Source organism: Chelonoidis abingdonii, chromosome 6 (genome assembly GCF_003597395.2).
Source record: "Chelonoidis abingdonii isolate Lonesome George chromosome 6, CheloAbing_2.0, whole genome shotgun sequence".
NCBI classification, from domain to species: domain Eukaryota; kingdom Metazoa; phylum Chordata; order Testudines; family Testudinidae; genus Chelonoidis; species Chelonoidis abingdonii.
The window spans coordinates 107,094,346-107,107,725 of NC_133774.1; the positions used below are offsets into that span (position 1 = coordinate 107,094,346).

The 13,380-nt window shown below is 42.2% G+C and overlaps 1 protein-coding gene across 4 annotated transcripts in view; it reads right to left on the bottom strand.

Moving 5' to 3' along the window:
• Positions 1–13,380, bottom strand: part of ADAMTSL1 (ADAMTS like 1) — a 684,387-nt gene that overhangs the window by 133,159 nt on the left and 537,848 nt on the right. For 3 of the 4 annotated variants that reach the window (XM_075067314.1, XM_075067312.1, XM_032797546.1), the window contains 2 exons: positions 12,451–12,589; positions 277–327 (listed from right to left, as the gene is read on the bottom strand). In XM_075067314.1, coding sequence (XP_074923415.1) covers positions 277–327; positions 12,451–12,589 — 190 coding nt within the window. The remainder of the gene's footprint in view (positions 1–276; positions 328–12,450; positions 12,590–13,380) is intronic. The other variant, XM_075067313.1, reaches the window with a different exon arrangement.

A 13,380-nucleotide genomic window follows, 5' to 3' on the forward strand; every position in this document is an offset into this window, starting at 1 on the left:
GAGGGGGGGGAGGGAGGGACACAGAGAGATAGATATCCAGTAGACAATCAGACTGAATTACTGCTTCAACTTACTTTGATGTAATTTTAGCTCTGCTTCAATAGTCTTTATAGCAACAAGTTTAGCGCTTGAGCAACTCATGATTATTCCATAGGAGAGTTCAGAACAAGGGGCAGGCAGCATCAATTGTCTTAGTTCTACAGAAAAGCAGCAATGCAGGAAAAAAGCAGTAAACTTATTTGCTAATCCTAGCATCTGGTTGATTGTTTTACATACCGAGGAAGGGGATGGTAGAGGTCATAGGGCATGATCTGCTTGTATCCATCACTGTTAGGAACAATAATGCCAACCCTCTGAGTAGAAGGTACACACAATAAAACAAACACTAAATGATTACATTATACAATTGTTTTTACATGGTATTAAAAAACTGTCAAAATATTCTACCTACATTGCTAACGTTTTGAAAACAAAATGTAAGAAACCTTCCCAGAGTAATTCTCGCAGTTCACAAGTTGTTCTACAAGTTAACCGCTTAGCGTACCAATTAACCCTCTGCTTCTTATTAAGCTACCCCCCACGTGACCAAAAAGTTGGTTCCACTGTTACAAATGACACTAATAAACATGTAAATTCTCTCTTCACTTACAAAGTAATTACATGCCATGAGGGATCATTTTTATTAGTACTCTGAAAACAAACATTAGAGCTTGATTCAAAGTCCATAGAAGCCAGTGAAAAGACTCCCAATGACGTCAGTGGGCTTTGGATCAGACCCTTACTTAACAATTACTTGGTTGTTTCTGCCCTGCAGATGAAACAGTCCACTGGATTTACAGGAACTTGTGATGCATAACTAAGGGCATTTTCCATGCAGGAGTCCCTGACACTGGGACTCTCATCTCTCCAATCCAAAGAAACTCAATTGTGTACTTCTTCAGGGCTCATTTATTTACTTGGCCTTTTTGGAAGAAGTGTTTGTGTGGAGTGAGGAAGACTGAGCTGTTGCATTTTTTTGTTGTTGTTTAGCAACTGTTTTTGGAGAGTTTATGGCATTCTTGTCTGATACGATATTATTGTTTGTGTGTCTAAAGACTGCGATAGGCACTTATGTAAATCAAAATATGTAAAACTAAGAATACCATGTAACATATGAACATTTATGAAGTTGATTAGTTAAAAGGTTGACAGCACCTAGGAAACGGCCACTTGAAGAGGGGGAGGGGTAGCAGGAAGGTCTAACTAGAGAGGTCCTATTTGGTTAGGCCAGGATGGGGTGATGGGGTTTGATGAGCTTCTTGCCCGGAATGACTCACTCCCTGCCATTGGAAGCTCTCACTGATCCTTGGTCAGTGTTCCCAATGTCACCCATATACCATCCATTATCATTTTGTCAGGCTGGGAACCTGCCAGAGGCTTGAAGTAGGAGCTTGTGGAAGAGCTGAAGTAAGTCACATTGGAATGAAGGATCTGGATGTAGAGGCCAAGGCTGGGATGATTTTAGAGAGGATCTGATAGCTGAGAAAGGTTGGGTGAAAACAGATGAGGGCATCTGTTAGGGGAACGGGTAAGAATAAATAATTGAGAACAAGTATTCTTCATCCTCAGGGCAATGTACTGAAGAGACGTTCTTCAAGAGTTAAAAAGGGTCTTGGCATGTTCTGTTCTCCTTTTGATGGGCAGTGTTTATGTGGATAATTCCTCCACAATGGGAGAATAGTTCCCACTATATTTCCACAGTGAGGAGTCACAGCTAGGTCAGTGTGATGGAATTTTCCAGCTAATGCATTAGAAGAAGCTGAAGTCACTAAAGTGTGTGAGATGAGAACTGGACTGCTCTCTGTCAGGTTAATAATTCTCTGACATGACAACAGTTGTGTGCGCACATTGAGAGAAGTCCGTGCCTCCCCATCAACTTAAAATCTGAGACAGTTCCAAGATTTGGCTAGGTTTGGAAAGGCAAGGATGGATCAATTAAAGTTTGTTCAGTAAGCAAATCATTCCAGTTTTGTTCTGACTGAACAGCGAGAGGGGTACTGATTTGGGAAGCTCTTGGAAACATTGTAAATATAATGGACATTTTGTAATGCTCTTGAAAAGTACACCCTCCTCCCCATCTCTCTACTAGTGCTGCTCCAATCAAAAGTTGTTACCTCGCTCCAGCGCCTCAACCTGCTGAGAAACATACAGGAAAAGATTAACAGTAAGTCCAGAATTGAAGAAATTATATTGCCAATGAGGCTACATTGTTTGAGAGCCAAATGGGTTTCAAATCCTAATTTGTAACTCTTTGCAGTAAACCATTAAAACTTTTTAATAAGTTTTTCTTCTAATAAAACTCAGTTTGAACAGTTAGTCAGGAGACTGAATCTTGAGGATACACACTGCCACCCCAGGGCTGATGTGAGGATTAATTAGTTAATGTTTGTAAAGCACTACAGAAGGGCCAAACAACACTCTTATTCGAGATGTGCAGAGTATTTGACATTGTAAAGCATTTTGGGGTGACAGTTTGTATTTTCATTCACATGTAATTTGTATCATATTGTTTATTCAATCGCTGTGTATTTGGGAAATACTGTCAAGGGACTATAAAACCATATTATAAATTCTGCAGCAAAAGTGCCAGAGAGAAGCTGAAAAATTTATCGAACTAAACCCCAAGATGTGATTTTTCAAAGCAGAATGTATTTAGCCTATTCCTTTGACAACTTTTACTACAATGACTTTGCTTTGCCATTTTTATCTGCTGACTGAATCCCCCCCACCCCCGCGCACAAAAACTACCTAAGGGTATGTCCGCTCTGCAATCTATGGTGTGACTGCAGTATGCGCACACGCGCACACACACACACCCTAGCTATCTTTGATTTAGCCAGCGTGAATACAATAGCAGTGAAGATGAGGCACCATGAGCTGAAGAAGCCCACAGCCTGGATGTGTACTGGAGTGGCTATTTTGTACAGCAACTTCGCTGCTAATGATCAAAGTTAGCTCAGACATCTCTACAAGTGCTGTAGTCACATCTCTGACTGCAGTGTAGACATACCCTAAAAAGGTCAGGATCCTGGGGGGGGCTTGCAGGATGGGTTTATGGAGGGAGTCGCAAGTGCAGGGCCAGCATTAAGGGGTGGCAATAGGGCAATTGCCCGGGGGCCCAGAGAAGCTAAGTTACATGCTTCAACTCTGGGTGGTGGGGCTCAGGCTTCAGACTCCTGAAAGGGGTAGTCAGGAAAGGTTGAGAACCACTGTCCCAAAAGACACAAAACAATACAAGATGATTACTGTAACATAACTGCATCCTAGCTAGCCAGTTTACACAAATGTACCAATCCAAACAAACAAAAGCGATTCACAAAAAAATACATTTACTTAAAGATCTTCTCTACAGTTCTGAATTGTCTGGTTTCTGACTCAGCAAAGGATATTTCTAGGTTTTTAAAACTCTTATTAATCCATTGTAGCATCATTGAAATTAACGATGGAAGAGATCTACAGCCAGATCACGGACCCTGGCTCTGTTCACTTTGTGGTACTCTGACCATGCCAAAGGGATGCAGAGCTGCTCTAGGAGGGCGGCTGGATATTCCTCTGATGTAATGGAATCCCTAGGTGGCGTGAAGCTGCCATAACTAGTGCTATGCCACCTGCTTCCCATTTTGGGCATAAGGAGCAAGTGAGAGGGGTGGAGACAGAGTAAAACGTGCACCAGAGGCATCTCTCATTTTTTCTTGCAGAAATGTATTGCTAGCATTTACAGGCCATTACTACAGACTTCTGAAGACCAATTCCAGAATCTGTATCAGACTTTTTGAAGCCCTCAGAAACTGAGGTTAATCAAAAGTGGCAAATGACTTTTTTTTTTTTGAGAAGGGTTCCCAGAGTAACGTTGTGGGTTCTGATTAGGCTTGGCAGTTTATTTAGATACCTTGGACTGGGTATTGTCAATTTAAATTGGGAAGCAGCAAAAGCACAAAAGTTACTTTTCTTTCTGTGGCAGATATAATAAAGCCCCTTAAAATATGCTGTGCCACCAATTAAAACAGAAGATGTCAAAATCAACAACATTTTCATCTAGTCTAACTTTTCCATAGTGATTCAGATGAGGTCTGACGTACATCGAGATTAAAATTTGCAATATCTTCTTCCACTAAACAACCACAGCAGAATATCCATTGCGAACTGGCCATGTCTACACTAGCGAGCTTACAGCAGCACAGCTGCACTTATGTGGTTGTGCCACTGTGAGATTGCTCGTATAGTTGCTCTATGCCAATGGGAGGGAGCTCTCCCGTCGACATACTTAAACCACCTCCAACGAGCGCCAGTAGCTGTGTCAGCAGGAAAGCATCTCCCACCAACATAGCACTGTCCACATTGGCGCTTCTGTCGGGGTAACTTATGTCGCTCACAGGGGTGTTTTTTCACACCCTGAGCAACATAAGTTATACTGACAAAAGTGCTAGTGTTAGACATAGCCGATCCCAGCAGTCAACTTTCTTTCTATATTCGCTGAAGTTTCATTCTCAACAAGTGCTTGATTAAAATAGCCTGCAATCAACTTTAACATATCTTGCTCTAGAACAGACAGAAATCTGAGTTTGGTGCTAACACTAGCATGGAAACTCTTCTCTGCCACGTAGCTTATTAACTGCTGCTGATGGCACCCTCTTTGTTTCCTTTATCTTATCTCATCCTTTAACATTAATTACCACTTTTACACTGATGTTACTCAACTGCACATAGCTTTTAATACCTTCCAACCCACCCTCCCTTCCTGTCCTAACACAATCATCTTGTGGCTTCATTTCAGATTCCTTCAGCAATATGCAGCATTTCTGCATTTTTACCTACATGTCTGCAAAAGAAAACTGCTTCTTCAGGCAAGCAGAGCATTCACGAGCACAATCCTATTTTATCCGTCCTCCAGTGCAACTCTAATGACCCACTTGCTGCTACTCCGGTATCATCCTTGACTCTAACCTCATTCTCTTCCCATATTTCCTGTGCCTACAGACCTGTATATCATCATCTCAACTGCATTGCTCATACCTAGTATATCACAAATTCATTTCCACCCCTACTAAAATCCTCATCCATACTTTCATATCCTCTTGCCTTTACTATTCAGTTAGTCTCTTCCGGCTCCTAAATCCTACTTATGAAGACTGCTGCAAGTACAGTACACCCTACTGTGCACCTTCTCACAAATACCAAGAAGGATGAACAATTTCAGTAATACCACCCGACAGCTACACTGGCTCTGCATTCATTTAAGAACAAATTAGAAATTGCCCTCCTTACTTTTATAATTCCATGCATTTCACTCTACCTTGTATGACAGAGCTTGTCTCCCTACTGTTATTTATGCACTCCCTATGTTTAACTAATATCAGCCTCATTTCTCTAGTATACACAATTTCATCTGCACCAATGTGAGCACTGCCTTCTTTGCATCTCCTACCATCTGGCAAAGCCTTCCTTTGTCTCACCACCTCACTGACTCGATCTATTTCTAAATTTAATCCAAAATAATCTTTTTGCCTCTCTCTGGTTAAAGTCTACAATTAAATTATGTACAGTAACTATAAGGCATTTGAGCCATTTAATATGGAAGACTATTCAAAATAAAGTTTATTGTACATCCCAATGGAGGGCAATAGGGATAAGTGAACCATCATCTCTCAGAACCTCATAATCACAGATTTACTGCTGCTACTGCATGCATCAGAGAGGGCCCCTTCTCTTCAGAAATGTGCCAGAACTCTAATTTCATTTATCTTCTGACAAAGAGTGCAGTGAAAACAGGAATACTGATTTACTGCAGTAGTTGCCTCATAATTGCTATCAAATTAAATACATTTAAAGGAGGTGATGACAAGCTAAAAGGAAGGCAGTTGGCAATTTCCTGCACTGACTGCCAATTTGTAATGAACCAAAGAGACCTTTATGATTAGTTAAGAAAATATCTTAGTCCGCTTTTTAATTGTACGTGTTCATTCATGATACTGAAACACTAGCTGCCTCTCTGATGCGATTCACAAAAGGTCATCACACAAATGTCTTCTATTATTGTTGAAGAAATACTAGTGACCTTCACAATCAAATCATCACAGAGTGAAATGGACTATAAAGTCCATGCGATCTTATTCTCTGATGGGTTTCCAAGTACTCTGGCTTGATCTGAATGGTCATGACATACTAGGAATGCTTTCATGTGCTGTGATTTGTAACACGCTGCTGCTGTTAGAATAGCTAAAAAGTTAACAACAACTAAAAAAAAATAGGGATAACAATTTTTACTTAATACTGAAGTTTCATTTTGCTTCTTGGTACCTATCAGACACTGTGCCAAATTAATATTACATATACTACATATACATACATGCGCATACAGAAATGAAACATCAGAATGCTAAAGGGAGATGGTTTGTTGCAATTTTGCTGGGAATGCTAAACATTGAAGCTATGTTTGGGAATGACCTCAGGTCTCCACATGTTGAAGGCCATGTCTGAGCCAGAAAATCTTACCAAAAATTCCCACCAGTGTTAGCACCAGTTCTGGTGGGAGCCATAGAGGCAAGGTTTCAGGTGACTTCTGGCATTGTTACCAGTGTCCATTACTGAGCTTTAATTGATGAAGTAGTCCAGCTGCCAGGGGCTTGTCACATGGAATATTTTTTTGAAGTATAGACAAGGCTTATAGGTGAAATTCATCTTGGTGAAGAGGACCTGCACAAAGCCGTACATACCACTGAAACCACCCAATAAAGCAGTGGTTCTCAACCAGTGGTCTGGGGCTCAGTGGTGGGCTGTGAGCAAGTTTCAGGTGGTCCTCCAAGTAGGACCAGCGTTAGACTCACTGGGGCCCAGGGTAGAAAGCTAAAGCCCCACTGCATGGGGCTGAAGCCCAGGGTCCTGAGCCCCGCCACCCGGGGCTGAAGCCAAAGCCCGAGCAACATAGCTTCGCGAGGTCCCTTGTGGCATGGGGCCCCAGACAATTGCCCTGCTTGCTACCCCCTAATGCCAGCCCTGGCTTTTATATGCAGAAAACCAGTTGTTGTGGCACAGGCGGGCCATGGAGTTTTTATATCATGTTTCATGTTGTGGAGGAGGAGGGCAGGCTCAGAAAGAAAAAGGTTGAGAACCCCTGCAATAAAGGCTTAAGTAGAGATTAAATGACTCAAAAGGACCCTAGGTTCAGAGACAAAGGAGTTAGGAATGGTATAAGATCATGGAGCAGATAGAGTTCTGCACATCAGTGAATGTCACCTGAAATAGCTTGGGAAGCTAGAATCTAGATGCAACTTGGATGCTGGAAATGGGGGTAGGAACAGTGGGGATAGGAACTAAACAGTGACCTGGAACGGTGAAGTGAAAACCTTTCAAACTCTTGTTATCAACACTGCTTTGAAGAATGCCTTTGAATTATGAAAGGAACAGTTTGTTCAGTTTACAACACCTCAGAGATATAAGCAAGTCCACAGCACACCCAGTTAAGTCAAGTCCAAACAGACCTCCTTTCTCAAACAGGAATAAAAGTCCATTCTCTGGTCATTAGAAAAGGGAGTCATTTTGTGCAGCCATCGGGACACTATTGATGACACCTGAACTTCCCATCAAGTCTTTTTTCAACTGAAAGGTCTCATCGTGTGAATGTTTGGAAAGTTAAAAGAGGGCTGCTATGAATTTAGCATTCATGAAAACCTCAAAGAGTCCTGTGGCGCCTTATAGACCAACAGAAGTATTGGATCATAAGCTTTCATGAGTGAATACCCACTTCGTCAGATGCATAGTCTATAAGGTGCCACAGGACTCTCTGTCACTTTTTACAGATCCAGACTAATACGGCTATCCCTCTGATACATGAAAACCTCAGCGACTGAAGTACTGAATTTTGCCACAGAGCAAGTACAGCACAGGATTTGGCAGTGTAAGCTTCCCCATGCTGCTTCTCAACTCTGAACTGGAGGAACAACCTCTAAAGAAGAGAGGAGTGGTTCATTTTCCATGTCCATTCAATCTTTGGCCTCTCTGCTGCTGACACTGCCAAAAATGGTGCTAATTATTGCCAACAGGGAGCAACAAGCTAGAGGTAAGACAGTACGCTATACCCACTGTAAATCCCCAGCACCACCGAACACAATTATTAGAAAACAATGTTGTCCTTCCTCTCAGTCTGAATTCAGATAAACTCCATTACACTAAAGCCACTTCATTTCTTTTTTCAAAACCACTTACATTTATCAGCTTTTCTATGGCACTTACCACCACAGTATATGAGCACCTGGCAAACATTAGTGAATTAAGCCTCGCAGCAACCACATGAGATAGGGAAGAATTATTATCCCATTTTTGCAGCTTTGTAAATTGAGTCACAGAGATTGTGTGCATTTTAGCTACTCATATAGTGAATTCATGGTAGAGACTAGAACCCAGAAATCCTGATCCCCCCAAGCCTATGCTTTAACCACAAGACCATTCTTATTTTCTCTAGTTTTCTGAATCTTCTTATCAGAGACTGTCCTTGATTCTGAGTCTGGGTTACTGATTCTTTGTGTTCTCCAGAAAGTCATGGTTGTCAGCAACTTGGCATTCTATGGAGACACTTCCATTAGGCTGAGTCATTTCTGGTACTCCCTGTACATTAGGACAGCATAGCTTTGTTTCTAAATGACTCTCCTCCCCAGGGTCTTTATGTCAGCAGCTCTACCTAGTTATGTGCCTTGAACAAAACAAAAATTACTTCCTGACATCTGCCCAAAAGCTTTTCTCTCCCTCTTTCCTCCCACGTACCTTGCAGCCACCTGCCTTAACATTTGAGCGTGTGCAATTTCAGATTATTTAAAAAAAAAAAGCCTCGGGGTAAATGCCAGAGAGAAAAAGACATGTGTGATCCAGAACTGATTTTTTAAAAAAAATAACAAAAACCAGGTCAGGTAAGTTTATCAAAATCAATGCCGAAGTAAAATTATTGCATTAAAGTAGGCGCTGCTCATGCTTCCCTTTGAGCCAGTGGGATGATGCCCAGCTCACATAAACATACCAACACGAGCTTGAATAAAGCTAGCCTGATAAAATAATGAAGTGTAGCCATGGTGGTGCAAGTGATGGGAAGGACTAGCCAACATGAGTACATGTCCATTGGAGACACTAGGTACATATTGGGGGCAGCAAGCTGTGGCTACATTTTTTCTTCGGCCCACAAGCTCTATGAGAACTAGCCTGAATAGGTTTCCTTGAGCGGGGAAATCACATCCCTAACTCACAGTGTAGACATACTCACAATCTTGATTTCTGTTATAGCCTGCTGTTTTTCCATAATCACGCTTTCTGAAATATTTTAAATCTAATACTTGACCACGGTTGGTCTGTGCTCACTGGGAAATTTGTTTTGGGAAAAATCACCCCCGCACTCCCTCCTTCCCCCGCTCCAAATATTGTAATTGTTTCAGTGGAAAACCACAGAGAGCAAAACCTGCACAAAATGTTGTCTTAATATCAAGGACAAGAGAACACTCAATCCATGGGAAAGCAGAAGGAAGGGAGAGGGAGGGGGAGAAAAGGATCCAGCAATTTCAGCCTGTCTTCCTTTATCTAATATATTGAGGGTTTTATACTGCTGCTCATTGCTGTAGTATCTGAGCATCTTCTATGTAAAAATCAACAGGCACAGCAAAGTCCTTGGTGGACTTCATGGAATCTCTGGTTCTTCTCCCTTTCGGCGGTATGAAACCTCTGTTTGGAGCATGGTTATGTTTTTTTGATTTGTCAGTTATTTTGATGCTTGGTTTTTGTTTATTTTGATTGGGGGCGAAAAAGGCAAGTAGAAGAGTGTGTTGACAGTGAGTGTCATTGGGCTTTGTCAAAGAGAAGGTTTTGCAATGTTTCCTAAAGATGACCAGCCTTTGGATTGGCCTAATCTTCTCTGGAAGTTTGTGCCATAACCTATTCTCAGTTTGGCTGCATTCATCAATATTATGCTATTTTCTAATCTTTCTTTTTTTTTTTTCAAGATAATGCTGCTTCTTGTACTAAAAGTTTTGGGCATTGTGTTCTATTCCTGGATCTATAAGAATCACCAAGGGAATAGTGAGAGATTGCAGTACTACGACTTTCTCCAGCTTCCCAGCTCATTTCCCTTTGCCACTAATGCGTACCTAACTAAATATAACCCCTTATTAGCGTTGAGACACTGAGCTAAATTCTGCCTGTAAATTAGATGCACACAGAGCTCACAGTAATACCAACTGAGAGCCAGCGCTGTGTGTTAGGGGGTGACAGAAACACACGAAAGCCAGGAATATCAAGTCCATCATCTCCCATTGAACACTCCCTTCTCATCACAAGGGCAGTGCAATTTAAGGAAGGTTGAGACCAAATTCTACCTTGACTTAAATCACCTTCAATCCTCCTGATGTCATCTTTAACTTTTGTGACAGACCCAGGCCAGTGGGGCGCAGGAGTCCGGTAGAGGGCAAATATACTGGTCACTGGGTGAGTAGTTTTTTATTCCCTGAGTGACTAGAGCAGGGTCTGCACTAGAGTAGTCAGGAACTTGCTAGAACCAATTAAGGCAGACAGGCTGATTAGAACACCTGCAGCCAATCAAGGCAGGCTAATCAGGGCACCTGGGTTTTAAAAGAAGCTCTTTCCAGTCAGATGGGGAGGAGCCAGAGGAGAGGAGGTGCGTGTGAGGTGCTGGGAGCAAGAGACATAAGGAGCTGAGAGTGAGAGGGTGTGCTGCTGGAGGACTAAGGAGTACAAGTGTTATCAGACACCAGGAGGAAGGTCATGTGGTGAGGATAAAGAAGGTGTTTGGAGGAGGCCTTGAGGAAGTAGCCCAGGGAGGTGTAGCTGTCATAGCTGTCACACAGCTGTTACAGAGGCACTATAGACAGCTGCAAAATCCATAGGGCCCCTGGGCTTGGAACCCGGAGTAGAGGGCAGGCCTGGGTTCCCCCCAAACCTCCCAACTCCTGATCAGACACAGGAGGAGTTGATCCAGACTGTGGGGGAGATCACTGAGGTGAGCAAATCTGCCAATAAGCGCAGGTCCCACCAAGGTAGAGGAGGAACTTTGTCACACTTTGTATTTCCTGCTTTTATACCAATCTGTGTCACATCATTAATCATCTCAGTGGGTTTTGTTCCCCTCAGTCTTTTTGAAAGATTCTACAAGGTGTATTCATAGGAGTAAGAGCAAATGTACTTCAGGCTTTCTGTCAAGTGTGTAACATTACCTGTCTCCATGACTGTAGGAGCTTGAGTGTTTTCCCAGTTGTGACTATACCAATGGCTCTAAGTCATTTTTTAAAGGGCTCAAGGGGCAAAGTCACCTAATGTCAGAGCAACTTTGTGCTCCTCTGCTGGGGCAAAGCTAGCCAAAAGCCAGTTTACCTGGTTAGAGGAACACCACCCACCACTGAAGGGTCCTTGGGTGGTGCAGAGAAACCATAATGGCTCCAGACCATCCTCCTCCTCCCTGCAGCTGGTGCTGGGAAGGGGGCTGGGAGCGTCCTTACACCCTGGCATATCAGAGGGTATATGTGCAGCGGGGCCACGGGAAGCCATTGAGGCTGCTTTAATTTGAGTGTGGTTTGAGCTTGGCACACAGCAACCCCAAGGTAAAGGGAGAAAGTAGGTGTCTTTAAGGCATATTTGCACCCTTAACTTCTAAGCTGTGTTGAGAACACTTCTGGCAGAGCCATGAATTGGGACACAGATGTTTAGAAGATGTATGTAATACATGATTTGTGAACTGTTACAGCCCCACCATTCAGGGTGCTGAGCACCCTCAATTCTCACTGAGTTTAGGGTGCTCAGTACCTCACAGGACTGACCCCTAAGTGTTGAATTTTAAATGGATCAGAGAGCTCTAATAAGCTGGTGGATGCCCTGATTTTGTGCATCTCCTGTTTCTGCAATTAGTTCTATGGGAAGGGGTTCTTGGCAAGGGACAGGGAAGGGTTCTTTTGCTTTTGGTGAAAGGTTAGAGGATGTTGATGATTAGAGTATGTTCCTGCACTAAATTTTCACAAGCTGCTGTTGTGGCAAGCAGTCCTTTTTCAAAGGCGAAATTGAATGCCTATAAAAACAAGATCTACCCGTTGCTAACCACATGTTTTCCCCTTCAGAATTTGTTATTATCTTAACACTTTTAATGACATGTGATTATCATAGGATATTATCCTGGGTAGTTTGTTTTCCCACACTTTACAATACACAAGGAGGCAGAAAGTAATCTGGAGGGAAGAAACAACCATCACTAAAACTGTTCTCTGCACTGTACATGAGATAAACATGCCAATTTTACTTTACCCAGTACACACTGCCCAGCAAAAAAAGTGGAGATATTCTGTAGGTCAACAAACAAACAGGAAGAGGAATAAATAGATATTTGGTTTTGTTCAAGTAAAGCCTGGTCTCTTCTAATAATAGCTGACTGACCTGGCAGGACAAGGGTCCAAGTTGCACTCCTGAAGTTTTGGCTTGGGCTTAATATTTTCAGGGTAGTAGTGACAGTATTGATCAGCCACCACCCGGCTGCTTCTCAAATCATAACACTCAGCAGATGTCAGCTGGTAACCTGTGACATTCAAAGAGTCAAAAGACAGAGCATCTGAGCTCAATTTCTTTCTCTATATACGTATTAAATACAAGTAAAGCCTGGTTTTGTACAACATTATCCAAAATGACGGCCCCTGTCAATGTAACAAAAGGCTTATCCCAGATTTAACAAACTTATTTTACAAAAAGATTAGGTGTCCCCCCAAACCTTCATAAAACAGATTCGCCCCCTTACATTACAGATTAAATCTATTAAATATAGATAGGATCAATGTTTATAAATAGATCTATAAACACACACACATACTTTGACTCACAAAAATGCCTACCCTACTGAAATTACTTCTTAACATTTATTTATTTTACTTTAGAGCCACAGGAGCACTATAATTCAGTTAGCACTGCAAAGGTAAGTAGTCATGCTTCACAGTTCATACTATTGTTTTATAAAAGCATACACATTAAAGACTAAAGGGCTGATTTGTCTCTTACATGCACCATTATTTGTAGAGCCCTGCGCGGATACAAATTTATACCCACAGATGCAGATAGCCATGGATATAAATCGGTATCCACAGAACTGCAGGGCTCTCCCGGGCACCACAGCAGTGAAAGAAGCAGAACATGGGGCTGCCGCTCCCAGGAGCCCAAGGTCCCGCTGTGAGTTTGTGGCAGAGTCAGGAATGGAACCCAGATCCCTTGAGTAACAGTCACAAGACAATATTCCCTGTTAATGGTGTTATGCTGGTGTAAAATGTATTTCATTTGAGCTGGTGTAAAAACAGTATAAGTGAGATCTGCATTAAGGCA